Source organism: Herpailurus yagouaroundi, unplaced genomic scaffold (genome assembly GCF_014898765.1).
Source record: "Herpailurus yagouaroundi ecotype Mexico unplaced genomic scaffold, PumYag 197, whole genome shotgun sequence".
Classification (NCBI taxonomy): Eukaryota; Metazoa; Chordata; class Mammalia; order Carnivora; family Felidae; genus Herpailurus; species Herpailurus yagouaroundi.
This window is the reverse complement of record NW_024412428.1, coordinates 6,656,003-6,675,439: the sequence shown is the minus strand read 5'-3', so window position 1 is coordinate 6,675,439 and position 19,437 is coordinate 6,656,003. Positions and strand designations below refer to the sequence as shown.

At 45.8% G+C, this 19,437-nt stretch overlaps 3 protein-coding genes across 5 annotated transcripts in view; 1 reads left to right on the top strand and 2 right to left on the bottom strand.

The window, feature by feature from the left end:
• Window positions 1-10,498, bottom strand: part of LOC121012773 (protein POLR1D-like) — a 48,492-nt gene extending 37,994 nt beyond the window's left edge. The window contains exon 1 of the mRNA XM_040448104.1: window positions 10,404-10,498. Coding sequence (XP_040304038.1) covers window positions 10,404-10,429 — 26 coding nt within the window. The 5' untranslated portion in view covers window positions 10,430-10,498. The remainder of the gene's footprint in view (window positions 1-10,403) is intronic.
• LOC121012774 (DNA-directed RNA polymerases I and III subunit RPAC2) lies at window positions 8,862-10,511 on the bottom strand. Its single transcript, XM_040448105.1, has 2 exons — window positions 10,404-10,511; window positions 8,862-9,441 (listed from the first exon to the last, which is right to left on the bottom strand). The coding sequence occupies exons 1-2, from the start codon at window positions 10,427-10,429 to the stop codon at window positions 9,066-9,068; spliced, it is 402 nt and encodes a 133-aa protein (XP_040304039.1). The 5' UTR covers window positions 10,430-10,511; the 3' UTR covers window positions 8,862-9,065.
• A 1,488-nt stretch (window positions 10,512-11,999) lies between these two features.
• LNX2 (ligand of numb-protein X 2) overlaps window positions 12,000-19,437 on the top strand; it is a 79,466-nt gene continuing 72,028 nt past the window's right edge. For 2 of the 3 annotated variants that reach the window (XM_040448103.1, XM_040448101.1), the window contains exon 1: window positions 12,000-12,087. The gene's annotated coding sequence lies outside the window, so the exon portion shown is untranslated. Of the gene's footprint in view, window positions 12,088-12,332; window positions 12,436-19,437 lie in introns of those variants that run through there. The other variant, XM_040448102.1, reaches the window with a different exon arrangement.

Here is a 19,437-nt window from a genome sequence, read left to right as displayed (position 1 = left end):
AGGGTCAGTTCGCACTAATGTGAGAGCCACTCACTTGCAAATGTGGCCTTCCAGAACCAAAGCCCTACCTTCTTAGCCATGTATAACACAATCAGTTGTTTGGGGTTTTTTTTTAGGTGAGCTCTGTGGACCCACCTACCACCTGGTAGGATCGGCTTGGTTCTCACTGTGCAGGCTACCCCTTTGGAACTCTATCTTTGCCCGAAATGACCATGAGCGTTTTTTGCCTAAATGAACTCCCAGATCTGCATCTTCTCCCTGACAATCCCAAAGGTTATAGGATATTTTAACCTTTCAAACTAAAATTAAGCTCTTAGAATACTCACTGAAGAAAAATACAGAGTCAATCTTCTATTTATGCATTTGACAAACAGTTTTTGAGCATCTACTACGGGCCAGGGTCTATAGATACACCAGTGAGCAGTCAGACCAAACCTGTGCTTCAGGAGCTTATGTTATAGTGGTGGTACTTGGGGAATGTGGGGGAGGAATAGACAATATAGAATAAATGCAATCAACAGGTAAATTCTATATGTTTTATAAGACGTTAAGTGCCAATACAAAGAGAATGCCGAGGGTAAGAGTGTTGGAGAAGGGGCCACAATTTTAAACAAGGTGTTAAGAATTAGAAGAAACGATACCTTTCTTTCAAGAGTTCAGTAATAGATAGGTCAGGAACCAAATGAGATGCACTTTTGCATCCTTAGTATCTAGAACATAGCAGGACTTAAAATGGTAGAAAAAAATGCACATATTTTGTATCTTGCCAAAGCAATCCTATTTGTAATAAAGGCATAGATTCATTAGACAAACCGATCAGGAAAAGGATATAGTATTGACAGAACAGGATCCCTTAGACTCAAATCCTGTGCATTCCATCTCACAGTATCCAAAACAAAAATCCTACGACTCTGACCCCATTAGAATTCTGTGGACACAAGATCCCAAGGATAATTGGTGTCGCCCTTCCATACTGCTGCTGCTACAAAATAAAAATGTCCTTTGATCCCCTTCAAGTGGCATATATGCTGCCTTTTCTTTCAGACCAATAGGACAAAAGACAACTGAAGCATGAGCTAAAGGTGGTTAAGGGATGGTAGGATCAAAGCTCTTGGGGATGGAGAGAAGACATTAATGAAATAGATTATAACGCACAACCACCCTTATTTATTACTTAGGCTAAGATGCCAATCACCTCAGCTCTTCCTCCCATTGAAGCCACAGGACAGGCATGCTTTCTTGCCTCACTCAGGAATGTTTCTATTTTAAGTAATCTCTCCGCCCAACGTGGGGCTTGAACTCAAGACCCTGAGATCAAGAGCCGCATGCTCTACCAACTGAGCCAGCCAAGCAGCCCAAGAATTTTTTTTCTTGAGGCTTGTTCCTGTGGCGGCTTCTCTGAGTGTGTGTCAGCGGACGAGTGTACAAAATAACGTCATTACAAACCCTCAGTTTTCCCTTTCCTCCCTGTTGTGCCAGTCATATGGGTGCTGACATTCAATCATTCGGGGCCATTCGTTTACTGAATATTAACGAATGCGTACACGGGCCTGCCATGGTTTCAAGTGCTGGGGACCCAAAGGCAAAGAGGGACAAAGCCGTTGCCCTCAGGGAGCCTGTATGCAAGTGGAGTTCGAGAACAAACAGGTAAATACACAGTACGATGTGAGCTGGTGAGGAGGACCATGCAGAGATGGAGCAAGGTCAGTGGGTGTTAAACGACAGAGGTTGGTCTGTAGGTGCTCTTGCTGTTCTAGAGAAGGCAGTGGTGGTTAAGGATTGTCCTAAGGCTCTCCACCTCCTGATTTTCACACTCTTGTATAATCCCACCTTCAGCGTGGGCTGGACTTAACAGACTCACTTCTAACAAAGAGAATGGGGCAGAAATGACGAATGTCACTTCCAAGATTAGGGTATAAAAAGACTGCGGCTTCCATCTTGGGTTCACGTGCTACTTCCTGGCCCCCCCCCCCCCTGCTCTGGGGGAAGAGGCCATGGCAGGAGGCAGCCTCAGGTGAGTGAGCTTGGAGGTGAGTCACCCCCCATTCCGGCCTCCAGGCGACTGCAGCCTGCGAGTCGGGTTCGTCCAGTTAAGCTCCAGCCAGATCCCTGACCCACGGACACTGAGACATGGTTTTAGTTCTCCGCACGAAGTTTTAGGACAATTTGTTACGCAGCATCGGGTAAGTAATATATTGGTCAAGGATGATTCTCTAAGGAAATTACCTTGAAAAGGGATAGGCCATGGGAAGACTTAAGGGAAGACAGTGCAGGGAAATAGGGGGCAAGTGCCAAGGCTCTGACACAGAAAGAAGCAAGGCGGATAAGGAAAGAAGTGAGAAGGCCAGTGAGGTCTGTCATGGATAACGAGACATAACCAATAGGAGGAAGGCCACTATTCGAATCACCACTAATTGGCTTAAACAATAACCAATAGAACAGTAATAGTAATCGCTAGTATTTGAGTATTTAAGTATGCCAGGAACCGTGCTGAGTGCCGTATTTCACTCATTCTTCACAACAACCCTGTAAAGTTGGTATTAGCATTAGTCAGTTTTACAGATAAGGAAACAGGGGGTCAGGAATCTTAAGACACTTTCCTGCATTCACAAGTTAGAAAATGGTAGAGCCAAGATTTAAACCAGGCCTCCCACTTCAGGGTTCTTACCCTTCCACACAGTACTATTTTGGAAGGAGGCCTCTAGAAAGAAAGCCTCTTTCACTCTTGAAAGAGGATCAAAAACAAAAACAAACAGAAAAACCCAACCCAAACCCCAAGATGTTGTTTAAGCCAACGGTGCAGTCTCCATCTGCTAGATGCTCTAAGAGGTTTGATTTTCTTGTGGAGCTCTTTTAATAGAATTGGTTGAGGCATCATCTACACCATTTTTGAGGTTGGGCTCAAGTCCGCATGGCAAACTGAGAAAAGCACCCAGGTAGCTTTTATCTTTGATATACGTTAAATGCCTTTCATAACAAATAGGAAACCTACTGAGGGTTTGTATTATTGGATACAATATCAATATATCCTATTTCATGCAATTTTATGCTTAGCCTGGTTTCTTATTCAGATACCTCGTACCAAACCAGATCTGCTACAGAATGTGCTCCCCTTCTGGCTTATTAACCTCTGTCTTGAAGCTTAGAAAAGATTATGGATGCTCCGTCTTAATTTCTTTGTGAAAAGAGGAGAAACACAATTTCTCTTCGCTTTTTATCTGTATTCTATAAATAGGAATGCTTTTTAAAATATCTTTCTTGAAAGCAATGGCTTTAGCAGACTGATAACCTTCCATACGGGGCTCTGCAAATTTGTATTATAGTGCTGCCCTGGGCTAGAGAAAACAAAAATAACGGCAATTTTTTGCTTTTAAGTTGTCACCTGGAAGAAATGAGTGAAATCGGCTTGTTTGACCATTACTGGTATTATAATAACATTAATAACTAACGCTGATTGACAGCATACTCTATGGGCCAGATATGCCCTAAGCACTTTCGATTATCTAAATTAATAGTTATATTTCTATATGGCAAGCGTTATTGTTATCTCAATGTTACAGATGAGGAAACTCAGACAGAAAGAGGTCAAGTAACTTGTCCAAGGCCACATAGTTAAAGAGTCTTTGGGCCAAGGCCAAGACCCAGGCAGTATGATTCCAACAATGCAACCTCTTAATTCATCCGCTAAAAGATATTCAGGATCCCGAGCACATCAGTTTCTCCTCCTAAGATATACTTACACACACATACATACACACACACACACACACACACACACACACACACACAAAGAAAAAGGAAAAAGGGCCCATTAAAATAAATTCCCCTAATACATATACATATCTAAATGTATATGTATTAGCCAATCTAAAACTTTTACAATATCCTACTGTCCCAGTAACTGAATATTCTTTACTATAATTATTCTTTACTATATAAGCACATGCACATATAAGTGATATAATTTTAGACACGGATAAAAACTACACACACACACACACACACACACACACAATGCGGAGTTTATTCCTTTAAAGAGGTTCATAATTTAGCTTTTTCACTGCTGAATCATCTCAGTTTTTAGAAAATTCTGGGTACAGTCTCATTTACCCTTGGTCTCTTTTATTTCTCTGCTCAAACGTCACCTTCTCTGAAAGGCCTTCACTAGCTACTCTCTCTCACCCTTCCCATCCCTATCCTTCTTTTACTTTCCATTTATACCACTACCTTAAGTCACATCATGTTATTTATTTTACGTATCTGCTGTTAAAAAAGAAACTGCTTGTGGGTCAGTTTGTTCCCTGCTATATCCCTACTACCTAAACTGTGCATGCATATAGTATGTGCTCAATAATATTTATGGAATGAATGAATGAATGAATGAGAAAGAAAGAAAGGAAGGAAGGAAGGCAAGAAGGAAGACAGGAAGGTTCCCTTTGAGGAGAGCAACTTGTTGAGGGCCAGCAGCAGCAAGAGCCAGTCCGCTCAGTGCCCTGACCTCCTCTCCCAATCTTGTCACCTGTCACCCCGGATTCTCAGCCTTGTTAAAGATGTGAATTCTGACACGAGTGAGGAAACGAGGTAAGGGCGAGGTGCACACTGACTTCTGTAAGCAAGGACAAGTTGGGGAGGAGTGGAGATGATAAATCCTGCCATACTGGTTTTGGTTGTGAGGGAGTGGTAGAAAAACAAAGGGGTAAAAGACACGGATATGGGGCCATTTGCAATCTTTATTTTACCTTTACTGCTATACAGAATCTGTCTCCAAGTATTTTCCTTCTTTCTGAGCAGTTTTCCTATCCTCCTATCTCCATTCCTACACTTAAGTTCTCCTTACATTACATAAATGCCGCCTAACGCACTGTCTTACAATGTTTCCTTCTGCTCATCCATTCTGCACAGGCATGGGACGAAACAACACAACACAACACAACACAACACAACTCTGGGGGTGTTCCCAAGCTTAGGAATCTTTAATGGCCCCTTTATACTGAGAAAGAGGAAACGATTTATCCTGGAACACTCGATTTATTTTTCAGGTCTGCCACCTTCAATACCCCATGAGGTGCTGGAAGGCAGGCTATGGTCGTCTTGTTTGCCATCCGCAGTCCCTGGGATGGTGGCTGGCAGAGTGGATGCTCCTGGAACAATCCTTGTTTCAGGAGCATCTCTCTCCCATTCTGGTCTGTGTTCAGCACATAATACTCTGCACCGCACGTTAAAGCACTTCATCGTAAACGCACTCTGTTTCCTTTTTCACGTGTATAACTCTGTCTGCCCTCTCCAAACCACATAAGGCTTTTTAGGACAGACTCCACCATTTCTTAGGGCTGTGCCCCTACTGGGTCCGTATTTGCTGTACAATATGGACCCCAATAATTTAGATATGGAAAGAATTCATTAAAAAATTGCAAATCACACAATAACTGTGCCTGGATAATTTATAAAGTTCCAAATAGAGAACAACAAAGAACCCCCACGAATCTAAGCACAAAAGGCTGGATTTGGGGTCTTTATAAGTATTTGAAAGCACACACTCGTCGATTTGGGTATACTTCCTAGGAGTCCAGTCTAAGGGATGTTACAAAAGATTAGGCCGACAAAAAGATTCTTGTCTAGTGATCTGGGGACTATCTATAATTTTAATGTTTCAAGGAAACAAAAAGAAGGGTGGGGAATGGTGGGCCATAGAACTTGATATGGTCTCATATTTCTAGAAATGCAAGACACTCTTTGGTCAGAATGGCACTAAACGGTCCGCTTTTTATGTATACTTTTTTTTCTTTTTTCTTTTTTTTATCCCTACAGAGACTTTGTAGGCACCTGTGTGTTATACCAACTAATTAGAGCACTTAGATGTCACAGCTATATGCAATTTAGAAATAATTAGTTTGTAAAGTGCTTTGAAAATAGAAAGTGCTGTGTAAGTACTCAAATTATTATTTATTAAAAGCCTTTGGTATGTAATCACTTTATTTAATGATTGGCTCTTTAAAAGGCACAGTGCTTTACAGCTGAACGAGATTTCTGATTTTAAATCATTAATATTCGTTTCAGTGAAAAGCTATTAGCAAATCAGAGGTACGGATCAAGTTATTTTTTCACAGTTTATATATAAATATATTTGACTCCTGTTTATCTCCCTTACCCTTTAAGGACCAATTCAATCTTCTGTCAGATGCCACAGAATTTATGCAGATTGTTCCCACTCATACCCGACTCTTGGTTACCCCTCCAGTCCTGCCCTCAGTCTTTTCCTTCCACCCATCTTCCTTTCTAAAGCTGTTCTGCATCAACCTGTGCATTTACGGCCACTCTAAGCAGATTCAAGACCGCAAGTCGCAAGATCAGTGATGATAAATCTTCGGAGCAACGAAGCCACGTGATATGGAGGTAGTCACGTGAGTGCATTTCCCACATGTACTGCTATTTGCCTTGCTTTCATCTCCTGGAGGTCTTGGTTCAGAGGTATTACACTTCAGTTAAATAACCCTGTTTCCCATCCCCATAGGAATACTCAGAGGCAAACGTTTTTGATTCTCACCTATCCTTTTAGACGTTCCCTATATCTTCAAGGGCTAATTTCCTTGCAGTGACATTGGCTGTCCAGAATCTCTTCTGGATCACTCTAGGAGAACACTATTCTGGCCCTAGGACTTTGACCTTCCCTCATCCCTGCTCCCAGCAACATTCAGCTCGTCAGTGCCCTACGGTGTACTTGCTTGACTGGAAAACCCAAACTAAGTCCTTTTCCTATACAGTGAGTGCTACTGTTTAGCCCTGTTAGGCACTAAACGAATACGCCTAGTGCCCAACAACCTGTTAATGTCAATCAGCACTTTTCTGTCCTCACGTGACTCATTCAATGCCATTTTTTCCCTCTTTGAGGGCACTGGCTTCCACGACTCTACTCTCTATACCTCACTGGCTGCTACTTTTATACCCAATCTTTAGTACTGAGCTTGCCCAGAGCTTGGTCTTGGGCCCACTTCTTTTATCAGACTCCAGTTTCTCCATAGAAATACATACATACATCATTTTTATGGCAACAACTCACTTTTTTTAAAATTTGAGTGAGTCAGAGAGGGAGGGAGGGAGGGAGGGGGAGGGAGAGAGAGAGAGAGAGGGAGAATCCTAAGCAGGCTCCACGCTCAGCACAGAGTCCAACGCAGGGCTCGATCCCACAACCCTGGTGGCATGATCTAAAGAACTCACAAAGTCTCTAGCTTAAATATCTTTCAGGGCCTCCAACTCACATATCTACCGTCTACCACGTTCACAATGGAATTTTTGATTCCAGTTACCTTTTCCACTTTCCAACCTATGTCTCCCCTTAAGCTTCCCATTTCAATAATTTGGCCCCAAACTTAGATGGAGGTCATGTTATCTCACCTTCCACATCCGATTCCTGAGGTTCAGTTCTACAGTGTATTTCAAATCAACCCTCTCTTGTCCATTGCTAGCTTGCTGCCCTTCCAGGCCAATGACACTCTTACAGCTTCTCTGCTTCTACTCTGGCCTCTCTACAACTCACTCCTCTACAGTCATCAAAGTATTCAGATGTCATTCCCATTGTACTTAAAATCCAAACCCCTTACCACCCCAGCTCTCCTTCCTACCAAATCCACAGCATAGGCCCTTCTTTCTCCTCCTTGCTTACCATGCTACAGAGAAGCAAATCTTTCAATGCTTTTAATTCCTCAGACCACCAGCTTTCTGCTTCAGGACCTATGCACAGCTATTCCACCAGAATGCATTCTCTCGTTTTTGCAGCTAGCCCCTCCTCTTCCTGTAATCTCTGGAGGAGCTTCCCTGACTTCCTTACCAAGATTAGAAATTAGAAATGTCTAGTTGTCTATCAGGCATTGTGCTGCAAGCCAGTACGGTGGGCAGAAAGCAGAAGTGCTAACAACAGCCTAGTAAATCCGAGACCGGGAAACCCAAGAGTATAATGAAAGCACACACAACTACCCAAACTAGGGTACGGAGTCGGACATGTTAAGTTCTCTCCTAGAGTACGGCAGGGTAAAAGTGTTCCAGGAAGACGAAACAGCAAAAACAAAGACCCCAAAGCAAAGAGTGCTGGGGGTGGGGTGCTCAGGTTCAAAGGCTGACAGAGATTTAGGGTGAAGAGTCAAGGTGGGGTAGGACAGGTATGAGACGAGGTTGATGAGATTAACAGGACAGCTTAGAAGCGGTTCGCTAATATTTTAAGTTAAAAAAAAAAATCATTTTCCCAACATGGAATTTCCTTCTCCCCATCCTTAATGTAACCCTGGGCTATACCTAGATACCCACCTAAGGACTGAAAATGTCATCTGGTTACTTCAGTTTCCTCCTTTTATAATATAAACTCTCTTGACCTACTTAGATCATTTCCAACAAAATATTTTATTAGTGTCCTGAAATTAAAGCAGTAAACTGGTATTTATCCTATAAATGCTGCCATAAAGATGGTGCTAGATCCTACCTAACCTTCCTGTGAAACCATAATTCTCACAATTCTTTCAAATTATTCCCCACCTTTGCCCCTTGCCCGACCTAAGTCATAGCAAAGAATGCAATTCTCCCATGAGTTACTAAAAAGTATCCAACAAGAAGCTAAACCCTCCTCCCATTTCCACCTTTTTTTTTCGAAGCCAATCACAGTCTAGCTGGGGTCAGGCTCCATCGCACCTCTCCTTCTCCCCCAATCACAGCCATGAATGCATACTGCATATTCTTTTGAATTCCCTTGATCAAAGTCCTTTCAAGGCCTGTAATTTTCTCATAGCTTACTTTCACTGCTGACTCAATTAAAAGAAAAACAAACAACCCTGAAAGAGCCAATCTTCCAGACGAAGCAACAGAAACCACTCAAATTAGTTTAAATGAAAGAGGGAATTTATTAGGTGAATACAAAGGTTCTTGCGGGGATTCCAACAGCTGTAATGGGTAAGAGCTAGAAGCACACCTTGCTGAAGAACACATCGGGTCGTGATCACAAACTTCTATTTCTGGGTTTTTTGCCAGATCGCGAAGACAATATCCTAGAGGACAGTCCTCCCTGTATAGTGCGTAAGGGACTAGAATGTGGACTCCTTTCTGCTTGCTTTTTGATCCTTATATTCCTTTATGCTGGCCTCAAACTTGTCAAGCACATGCTGGCAGACATTCATGAGCTCATTCAAGCCTCTCTGAAATGGCTCCACAGCTGGAAGAGTACCTCGAGTCTGAACGCGTAAATTAATTTTGCTCTCTGAAGGATGGGTTGTAGTGTAACCACAAAATTCCACTTCCGGGTTCTTCATGATCATGTAACGAAGAGAATTTCCTAGGGTATGGTCCTCCTCGTGCAATACAAATGTCACACAGTGTCTATCTGTTCCAGCTGCCTGGACCATTTCCAGGGCTGTCTTCCTCTCGCCTTCAGCCATTGAGGTCTTCAATCCAGATATTTTTCTACACACATATTTTTTATAAAAATGAGATCATACTGAATATGGTTTTGCAACTAGCTTTTTTTTTTTTTTTTTTTGCATTTACTGTATCACACTGGCAACGCATTATACTCTAATGCACTCCAATTACACAGAACCGTTAGGATTAGCCCCTTATTTTCCTGCCTCCACATAGTCTATCAGTAAGTATGTAATTATTGCCTCCGGTTTTTTCCCCACCCCATCGGACCGTCCACATGGCCACAGGGGAGTCCCCTTAACACACAAATGTTTGTTAAAATCTTCTTTTGACACAGTCATAAGAAAGGGATAAGATTACAACAGGGTGGGCTCTGCTAGGGAATGAAAAGGCGTAGAAATGTTTAAAGGCGTAGAAAAACATAGATCTTTTTAAAAACAGACTGTAGATTACCATCGTGCAGGCCCCACTATGGTTTCCATTTTCAGGAGATTAACTAGAATGGAAGTTCCGGGATATGTAAATCAAGCAGGAGGGAGGGAGAGAACTGAGCGCCCAGAGTAATTTGGACCGCAGTTACAGGGGCTTAGGCCTGACTGAACGCACCAATAGCAGCACTCGGAGAACAGTGGCCTGGTGCGCGATCTAACGTTAGCTTTATTTACTCTCGCTGTTTTAACTGGGGGTGGGGCAATGTGGGGACTTAAGTCCGGCCTCACAACTTGTGCTCCCTCCAGGACATCTAGTGGTACTGAACGTTTCTACTCCAAAACATCCATGTGTCTTCCCCTCTCTTCCCAGTCAGGGCCCCCTCTCCCCGCTCAGGCGCCCACTTCTCTCCCCTCCCCTGTCCTCCCAGCCAGGCGCTCGCTGTCTGGCCGGGCCGTGGAGGCGGAGGCCCCGGCCGACCACCGGCCCCTCCGCCACCCGCTCGGGGCGCAGGGCGCGGCCCGCTCCTCCCGCCCGCCTCCCCCCCCCCCCGCCCCCACCTCCACGGCCGTTACCTCTCCAACTCCTGGTCTTCTTCCATCGCGGGGGCGGCTTCCGGGATCCTCAGGTGGTGCTGCTGGATCGGAGGCTCTAACCCATATCGCGAAACGTGCAGGCGGAGCAGGAAGGAAGGAACGACCGACGGAAGGAGCCGAAGACGGAAGGAGGGAGGAGGAGCCGCAGCGGCGCGGCACTGCCCAGCCGCTGGGCGGGGCGTGTACGTTCCGCCCGGAGGCCCCGCCCACAGGCCCCGCCCCCGGCGCGAGGAGGGCGGTGGCGAGGTCCGAGTTGCTCACCTGGAGTTCCCGGAGCTTAGTCTGTCCGCTGAGCCAGCGGGGAGAGGTGGGGTCGGGCTCCTGTCCCCTCTCGAGACCGAGAACCGCCCGTGGGCGCTTGGGTTCAGCCCTCGGCACCTTACCCCAGGTGATGGCGAAGGGGGCGGAGCCTTACCTGTCGGCCCCCAAATCACGTTCCTTCTTAGGGCGGAATCGGGCCTTTAAGATTTGCTGCTCCACCCGTGTTACTCCCTGGCGGGACCCCAAGCCAGGAGGGGGTAGGGGGGTGGTGTTCGTGGGATGACAGGTTTAAACTATAGTTGATCGATACACCTTGATGAATTTTACAACAGAATAGGATGGGTTTAAGACTGAGTTTGCGTCATCCGGGACCTTGCGGCTGCACACCTCAAATGGGTCAAAGGACAAGCGTTCGTAGAGGAGAGTTTGGAAGGAAAACTGCTCTTCTCCCCCCTGCCCCGCCCTTTCTCTCTTAGGATCTTTCCTACACTTGGAATACGTACGCCCTCCTTTGGTTTGCACTTCCTTTTCCTTTTACCCTTTTAGCTTCATAAACCTCCTTCACCTGCAGAACCTCCCTCTTACCTTTGTTCCCAGGTGCTCTCCTGCCTCCGCCTCGGCAACCTTTCACCACCCAGACTCGCTCCCCGCCCTCCTTTTTCCTTTGTACCTCTCCTCCCTCTCTTCTCCGCGGGTGTTCTTCTTCGCCAAAAACCCTTCTCCCTTCTTCGATCTCCTACTCCCCTCGCCTTTCTCGGCCCGGTCAGCCCCCCTGTCCCTACCACCTTACCCCAGAGTCCTCTCACCCCCGACACACCTATATTTCTGCTTTCCTGCGCCACCTGTTCTCCTGCCCCCAACCCGATTCCCCTAGATGCTCACTGCCTCCCCCCAGCTGTTCCACTCTCCTCGCGGCGGTCCGCGGTGAGCGCAGAGGCACTTCTTGAGCGTGTCTTCAGCGGGGGAATCAGGCGAGCGGCGGGGACAGCCGAGACCGGGTGGGGGGAGGGCCAGCGGCGAGGGCGGAGTGGGCTCACTCTAACCCGGGAGTGACGGCCCCGGCCTGGCCCGCCCCCCGAGCTCTGGGATAAGCGGAGTTTCTCTCTGGCCCGCCTCCTCCCCGCCCTACGCTGCCGCCCATTGGCCCAGGCGCGTGTCGGGTTGGGCCGCTCGGCCCCGGCGCTCGCCCCCGGGAAGGCAGCAGGGGCGGTTGAGAAGTGAAGTCTTGGCCAGAGTTTGCTTCTTGCCAGGAAATCCGCGGTGGCGGCCGTGGCGGCGGCGGTTCCCCGCGTAGCGGAGGCCGACTGGCTCCCGGCTCCCTCGGCGGGCCGCGGAGAGCGGAGCTGGCGCTGGGCTGCGGCGTCAGGAGCCGGCGCGCGCCCCGGGCGGCCGCGCTTTCCCAGTGAGTAACTTTGCCCTGCCCGCCTGGCCCCGCGCCCTGTCGCGGGTCCCGGGCAGCCGCCTCAGGTGCGGGCGGCGGCGGGGTGCGGGGCAGCGCCGCGCCGGGCGAGGCGGCCGACCTCCGCGGCTCTGCTCCTGGCTCGCCCGGGCTGCGGGAGACGTGGACCCGGACCCGCTGTGGGGCTGGCCGCGCTCGTCCGGGGAGGAAGGGACGGGTTGTCCTGCGCCGGGCGCCCGCCGCCGGCCAGGCGCCTGGGAGAGGCGGGAGGCCCCCGGCTGTTGGCGTTTGGTGGTTCCGGCCGCAGTGTTGCTGATCCTCGCGTCGTTTGCTGTTTTCAGGAGGGGAGAGGTGGGCATGAGTTTCTTATTTCCTGTGTGTGTGTGTGTGTGTGCGTGCGTGTGCGCGCGCTGTAAATGAGAGTGGCACTAACTGCCTTGCGTTGGATCTTGTTCTCCGAGAAAGGAATAGGGAGAGATACCCACCGTCCCAGCCTGTTGCCTACGAATTCTCACCTTTCCCTTGAGGCTGGAGCGGGTGGGAGATCACACGTCTCCGAGGGGGTAGTTTCAAAATGTGGATCTCGATTTGGAAGCAGTTGCACACAAAGCACCGTTCAGGAAAGACATCACTCGCTTTCAAAGCTTTATGCCATATGTTTCAGACGAAGGACTTTTGACGAACGCAATGTTTCTTGTGATGTTTCAGTTTGCAATTAACATTAGGAATCAAGACGTTCGTATCTGCCAGGAGCTACAGTAAGTACACTCAGGCGTGGGCTTAACTGTATAGATGTTTCTCTTTAAATCGCGGAAACCAGAAGTTGAGCGTAAAGCAGTGGCAGGAGAAGACAGTTGTGAACTCCGGTTTATGGGGACTGCCTTCACTTTAAGAATTTCACGTTCTCGCAAGCGGTAGGACTTATTTGTCAATTGGCCTTCGTCCCAGGACAGGTTTTGATTTTTTTTTTTTTCTTGCACCTACTGTGACGCAGCGCTGATGAAGTTGGATCTCAGTAGATCAATTTCTTTTCTTTTGACAGATTTGCTTCCCACCTTCACAGTCCTTTAGAAAATGGACTTTGATCTAGTATCTGTTTTGGCCAGTCAAAGCTTTGTTGAGCCTTGGAAGACAAAAGTTTTGCCTCTTGAGCTTGAAGTCCCACATGTGGGTTTTCCCAGAGGGGTAAAATGTAGGCCAAATCAGAACTGAGGTACAATAACACTACTTTTAATTTGGCCCCCTTGTGTATTAAGGTAGGTCAGTTCTTTCCCTGAAGGTGATCACGGTCTTATTTGGAAGGCGATCCATACCCGTTCCACTATATTTTGAACACAGTGCTGTGGGGACTTACAAGAGGGAGCATTTCTGACTGAGGTTTGCTAGGGAAGGCCTCATCTAGGCACTTCTGCTTCACATTGCTGAGGAATTTTGCCTGGTACATTCCAGGCAAAGAGACTAACATGTAGGGTGTTGCTTTATGAGATCCACAGGGAGTCTCTGGCTGAGGAACGCAACGTTTGGGGCTGGGGTAGTAGTCAGGGCTTGGTATATTATTCCTTTCAGACGACTCAGCACTTTGCCTTGTTTACAGTAGGCACTCAAGCACTTGTTGAACTGACTTGAACAGGGACATAAAGGGTTCCATATGCCAAATTACGAAAGTTGGACTTGATCCCCTCAGTGATACAAAGCTGCTAATTTTAAGTAGGAGAACGTGTCGATAACATTTGTATTCCAGAAAGATCTCTGCAGCAGTCTGGAGGATGGTGGGGGTCCAGATGGGAGACAAAGAGGGAAGGATTGCACTCTAGGGGTTAAGGGCTCAGGGCTTCTCAGTTCGCATTGCCTGGGTTTGAATCTGGTTCTGTCACTCACTCCGTAACCCCTTTCTTTTTGAGGTTTTTCATTTCATAGGGTTTGGGGGATAAAAGGGGAAAAAAACCATGTATATTACTTAGAATAGTGCTTGGCACGTAGTGAGGATTTGGTAGATGCTAGCTAGCTGTTACTCTGAAGGCAGTGGAGCGGAGGGAGAGCTATCATGGTGTTGAGGAGGTTTATTTGGTTGGATTAGGTAAGTGACTAGATGTGCTTAATAAGAGAGGATTCCTAGGTCTTTTGACTTGAGTCATTGGAGTGTACTGGTTAAGCTGGCCGTGGAGTCGGCGCAGGAGTTGGAGTCCATTGCTTACCCTGTAGAATTCCCATCCTGAGCTTTGGTTTCCTAACATTGAGGAAATGATCACAGTACCTTTCTAGTAGGGTTTGAGGATCCAATGAAATTACGCACGTAATGCCCTTGGCAGACTACCTAGCATGTTACAAGTACTCAATAAATATTAGTTGTTCCTTTAGCGATGACGACACGAATGAGCTTGTGGAATGTTGGGAGATATGAGAAGGAGCAGTTAAAAGCAACTGCTGGGAGAAATGGGGAAGAGAAGGTAGCTAGTTTTCGGCCAGTCCAGTGAGGTGCTAATGAACGGTTGAGATGTCTGTGATGAAGATGTTGGATAGATGTGCTGGACAGGAGCTAGGAAAGAATGGAAAAGAAAAAGAGTTGACACAAATCCTTTGTGGGCGTGGTTAGCTTTTTGGAAGATTTGGGGAAAAGGGAGGCATTTATAACACGGCGGTGCCAGGAGTGTGGATACTGTGTAATAGGCATCTCTATCCTTTTTTTTTTTTTTTTAATTATTTTAATGTTTATTCAGTTTGTGTGTATGTGAGAGAGAGAGAGAGAGAGAGAGAGAGCTAGCAAGCGAATTGGGGAGAGGCAGACACAATCCGAAGCAGGCTCCAGGCTCTGAACTGTCAGCACGGAGCCCAGTACGGGGTTCAAACTCACTAAACTTGAGATCTTGACCAGAGGTCAAGTCAGACGCTTAACCCACTGAGCCACCCAGGTGCCCCAGGCATCTCTATTCTTTAAATGCATTTTGGCCACAGTCACAGGGGAACTCCGGGCTCTTATACTCTGGTTGGCTCTGTGTCCTTCTCTCCCTCCTCTTTCTTTTCTAATCGCCCCCCCGCAAATTAAAATCTTTTTAATTATGCAGTGTCTTTTAACTTTTCTTTGTTTATGGGGCTAAAGTTCATTCAAGGCCCACCTTCCTATATCAAAATCCAACAAGGTTTCTAGAAGAATCAAAGGACTCGTTTCATAGGTTCCACTCAAGAAGCAGTGTTGATTGAAAAAAAATGTGTGTGTGTGTGTGTGTGTGTGTGCGTGTATAATTTGACTTGTAAAATATACATATATACACACACATGTATTTTACATATGCATGTATATGTACACATATGTATATATTGAATGTTGAATTATTGTTGTAGAAGATTTTGCTAGGCCTAAAATGACCCTGTTACAGGGCCTGGGAAATTGACAAAGAAAATCCCTTTTAGTTTTCCTCTCCTATGCCTCTTTTCCTCAGAAAGTGCAAAACAGCAGAAAAACCTGTGATTATGTAAGTTTTTTCACTGGTTGGAATTCAAAGAAATGACTGTTTTGTGTATTAGTCTAACAAAAATTTATTGAGGGAAATTTTTTAAAAAGCAAGTGCTCATGATATACATCACAATAATTGTCACCGAGTTAGTATGCTTTTAAAGAGGCAGGCGTTGTAGGTTCTGTTCTTGAGAAAGTATGCTTCAGATGAGCAAGGATCCCGTCTGTTTTGCTTATTGAGCAGTTCCTAAGCGCTCAGAATCATAAGCAGTAATGTATTCATGAATGAATGAAATGGATCCGTTGGCTTTGAAATGCCTTGGCTCACAGATTTCTCTGAACCTTTGGAACAATCATTGGTCAGAAGGAAAACAAAAGAGGGAGTTGAGCCAGCAAGGACGCTTGAAGTGGTTCATGTACCCACGGTAAGATGGGCAACTCTTTTTTTTTTTTTTTTTAAATTTTTTTTTTTTCAACGTTTATTTATTTTTGGGACAGAGAGAGACAGAGCATGAACGGGCGAGGGGCAGAGAGAGAGGGAGACACAGAATCGGAAACAGGCTCCAGGCTCTGAGCCATCAGCCCAGAGCCCGACGCGGGGCTCGAACTCCCGGACCGCGAGATCGTGACCTGGCTGAAGTCGGACGCTTAACCGACTGCGCCACCCAGGCGCCCCTAAGATGGGGCAACTCTTAACAGAATGTATGGCTCTTCTGATTCAGCGATGTTAGTACCTACTGCTGTAATTATTGACATGAGTCCTTCCTTTTTCACATTTTACTTTGATTAGTTGTGAAGTGTGGGAGGGAGGGACAGACTTTTGCAGGGTTATTGCTTGGTTCAGAGTTGAGCCGAAATAGCTGTGTCATAACTTTGTCCTCGCTTGGTTGTTAGCAGAACTCCGGAAGTCTTAATTAGAAAAGCTGAAAAGATAAGAGTCTTGTGGGCAGAGAGGGTTTAAGCATAGCTTACACCTTTATCTTTCCAGCCTCAAGATTTAGGACTATTATTTCTGACAAACAGAATTCCTCAGTGGAGAAGTTATGTATGGGAAAAAATTTTTTTTTTCAAAATTGGGGTAGGAGAAACAAGAAATAGAAAAAAAAATGCTGAAGATAGGCACTAGGCAAGTAAAAATGATATGCAATATATATACAAGTGTATATTTAGTATATATATTTAATATATGTAAAATACAATAAACAATCGCGTGTCCACTTAAAAAGCATACCAACTTCCATATGTAAAACAAATGAGGTTTTAATTTTTCCTCTTAGAGTTCTTTTAAAATAACAGATTGCCCTAATAGGGCAAGTGTATAATAGGAACCATTGTAAAAAATGTGTATATCCAAGTTATGAGGACCTATATCTCACGTAAAATAAAGTCACTACAATAAAGTGGCTACAATAAAGCTTCTAAAGGCTCAGTTGGCTATTACTTTGTTTTATAGACAAAAGTAAGTCTGGGAAATAATTTATATCCTTTCCGCCCCCCTCTTGTACCTCCAAATTGGGAGTTTGGCTACCAATCTAAAAAGTTAGTGGATCATCAGAGTTCTTAACACTGTTCAGTCAAACTACATAATTATTGAGCAAATAAATTGGAGTCCTTCACATTTATCTTCGCTGTGTGACCGTTGCCACTTTTCTTTCACATGATTTTAACGTTTGAACTTTGACTTTCGTCTGTATTCAGATAAGCATACTTGATGTGATCAGCACTGGGCTGTATGGGCCACAGAAGATCATCTCTGCCCCTGTACAACTTAAAATCTTAAAAGACATTCAGTCAAGTTATTAATCATCCCAAGCAGGGTGTCTGATACCTTTGACTTCTAGTACCTTCGCTCCGCGCCAGTGACCTTCACCTCTGTACTTTAACATTATTCCAAACTTGCCGCGTTAGAAATCTTAAGTGTATATATCCTGTTCTCTGACCACAGCTTCTCTCCTCTCCTTCCAGCTTTCTCACACCCACACTGTATACTACAGTGTCCTTCCTCTTCGCAGAGACCGCTTGCCAGCCCCTTCGTTCCGCCCCACCTCCCGTACCCCGTTGTATTAACATCTGTTGGCCTGGAGGTCTTCTCTGTCCAGTTCGGAGTCCCTTGTTAAGCACCTGGAATATGCTTCCAATGCCGCCTTTGCCTCTCTTGAACTTGTTTGTGTGCTGTGCCTGCCAGATCATGTCCCAATTCCATTAACTCTGCCTTCTCTCCCTGAGTTGCTCTGGTAACACCAATGAAAGGCCAGGCTCTCCATGCAGGTGACCGGCTCTCGGACAACCCCTCCCCCCCACTCCCCCCAGTCACTTGTGTTTATTTGGCACCGACTGAGTTCTCTGACACTGAGCTAAGAATGTTCCCTCGTCGTCGCTTACCTTCCAGAGGAGATGCACATTCATCAAGTGATGGCACTCGCTGCGGTAACAAAGTACGCTAGGCGCTTTGGAGGAGGAGTGTAGGGCTATGTTGTCCAATACTGTGGTCACTAGCACGTGTGGCCAGTCTAAATGGAGATTTGCTGTGTGAAGCACGCACCAGATTCTGAAGATTTAGCCTCCGCTTAAGGTGAAATCTCTCTAGTTTTTATATTGCTTACATGTTGAGATAAGGTGATAATATTCTGGGTATATTGGGTTAACTAGAATATTAAAAATAATTCATTCACTTGGTCTTTTTTTCTTTCTTTTTTTTTTAATGTGGCTACAAGAACATTTAAAATGACCCGTGTGGCTCACACCCTGTTTCTGTCGGGTAGCTCTGCTGTAAGGTGTCGTCTGGGGATAAAATGAGGGGAACCAGGCTCTGGGGAGCTCGATGTTCCGGAAACGGTCCCCGAGGAATTCATCTCTGAACAGATACCTAGCTGAGTAGGTGTTACACAGGTAAACCCTCCTCAAAAGAAGCAGTCGGAGGTGGACAGACAGCCCTTTGAAGGAGGACGAGAAGATGGATGAGAGAACTAGGAGAGAGAGGCCTGGGATGAGGCCAGGGAGGGAGGCAAGGCCGGATCACGTAGGCCTTGTTGGCCCTAAGTAAGGACTCTGTTCTTCATCCCTCATGGGTTGTTCAGACCTTCATCATTGACCAACCTTTTTGTCCAAGCCCCACTTCTACAGTCTGCAAGTAGTGTGGCCACCTCATAAACGATCTGGTTTGATCTCTCAGGTTCCTGTCCTTCCCCTTCCCAGCTGATGTACGGAAGTCTCAGATCTGTGGGAGGCTGGCTTTTCCACACGTGTTCTTGATCCCATCCTTCAGAGTCCTCAGGAGAGGCTGTCTTTGGTTAACTCCCTTCTGTGTTTAATCCCTTTCCCCCTGCCGGCTTTTCCATATCAGCTTAAATACGCTCTAGTCTGAAACCTTTAAAACAGAGCTCCACTGACATCCCCCTCGAGTTATTCTTCTTGCAGAATAACAAAATATTTGGGGGCACCCGGGTGGCTCAGTCGGTTAAGCGTCCGGCTTCGGCTCAGGTCGTGATCTCACGGCTTGTGAATTCAAGCCCCGCGTCGGGCTCTGTGCTGACGGCTCGGCTCGGAGCCTGGAGCCTCTTCAGATTCTGTGTGTGTCTCTCTCTCTGCCCCTCCCCCTCCCCCGTTCACACTGTCTCTCTCTGTCTCTCAAAAATAAATAAACATTAAAAAAAAAGAATAACAAAATATTTTTTGTTGTTTGATGTTATATTTTATTTAAAACAATATTTTAAAAAATGTATTAACATGTGGTCGACATAAAAGTATGATATTTGACTTCTTTTCCTATTAAGTATTTGGAATCTGGTTATATTTTACTCTTGTAAGTAGCATATCTCGATGCAGACCCTAAATTTTCAGGGGCTAGAGTAAAAGGAATCTTATCAAAATAATAATTTAATTTTTTTTTTCAACGTTTATTT

Coding starts and splice junctions, on each gene's coding strand:
- LOC121012774 (XM_040448105.1), bottom strand. CDS start 10,429: ATGGAAGAAGACCAGGAGTTGGAGAG. Junction 9,442..10,403: donor GAAGACCAGGAGTTGGAGAG/GTAACGGCCGTG, acceptor ATATGTGTGTAG/AAAAATATCTGGATTGAAGA.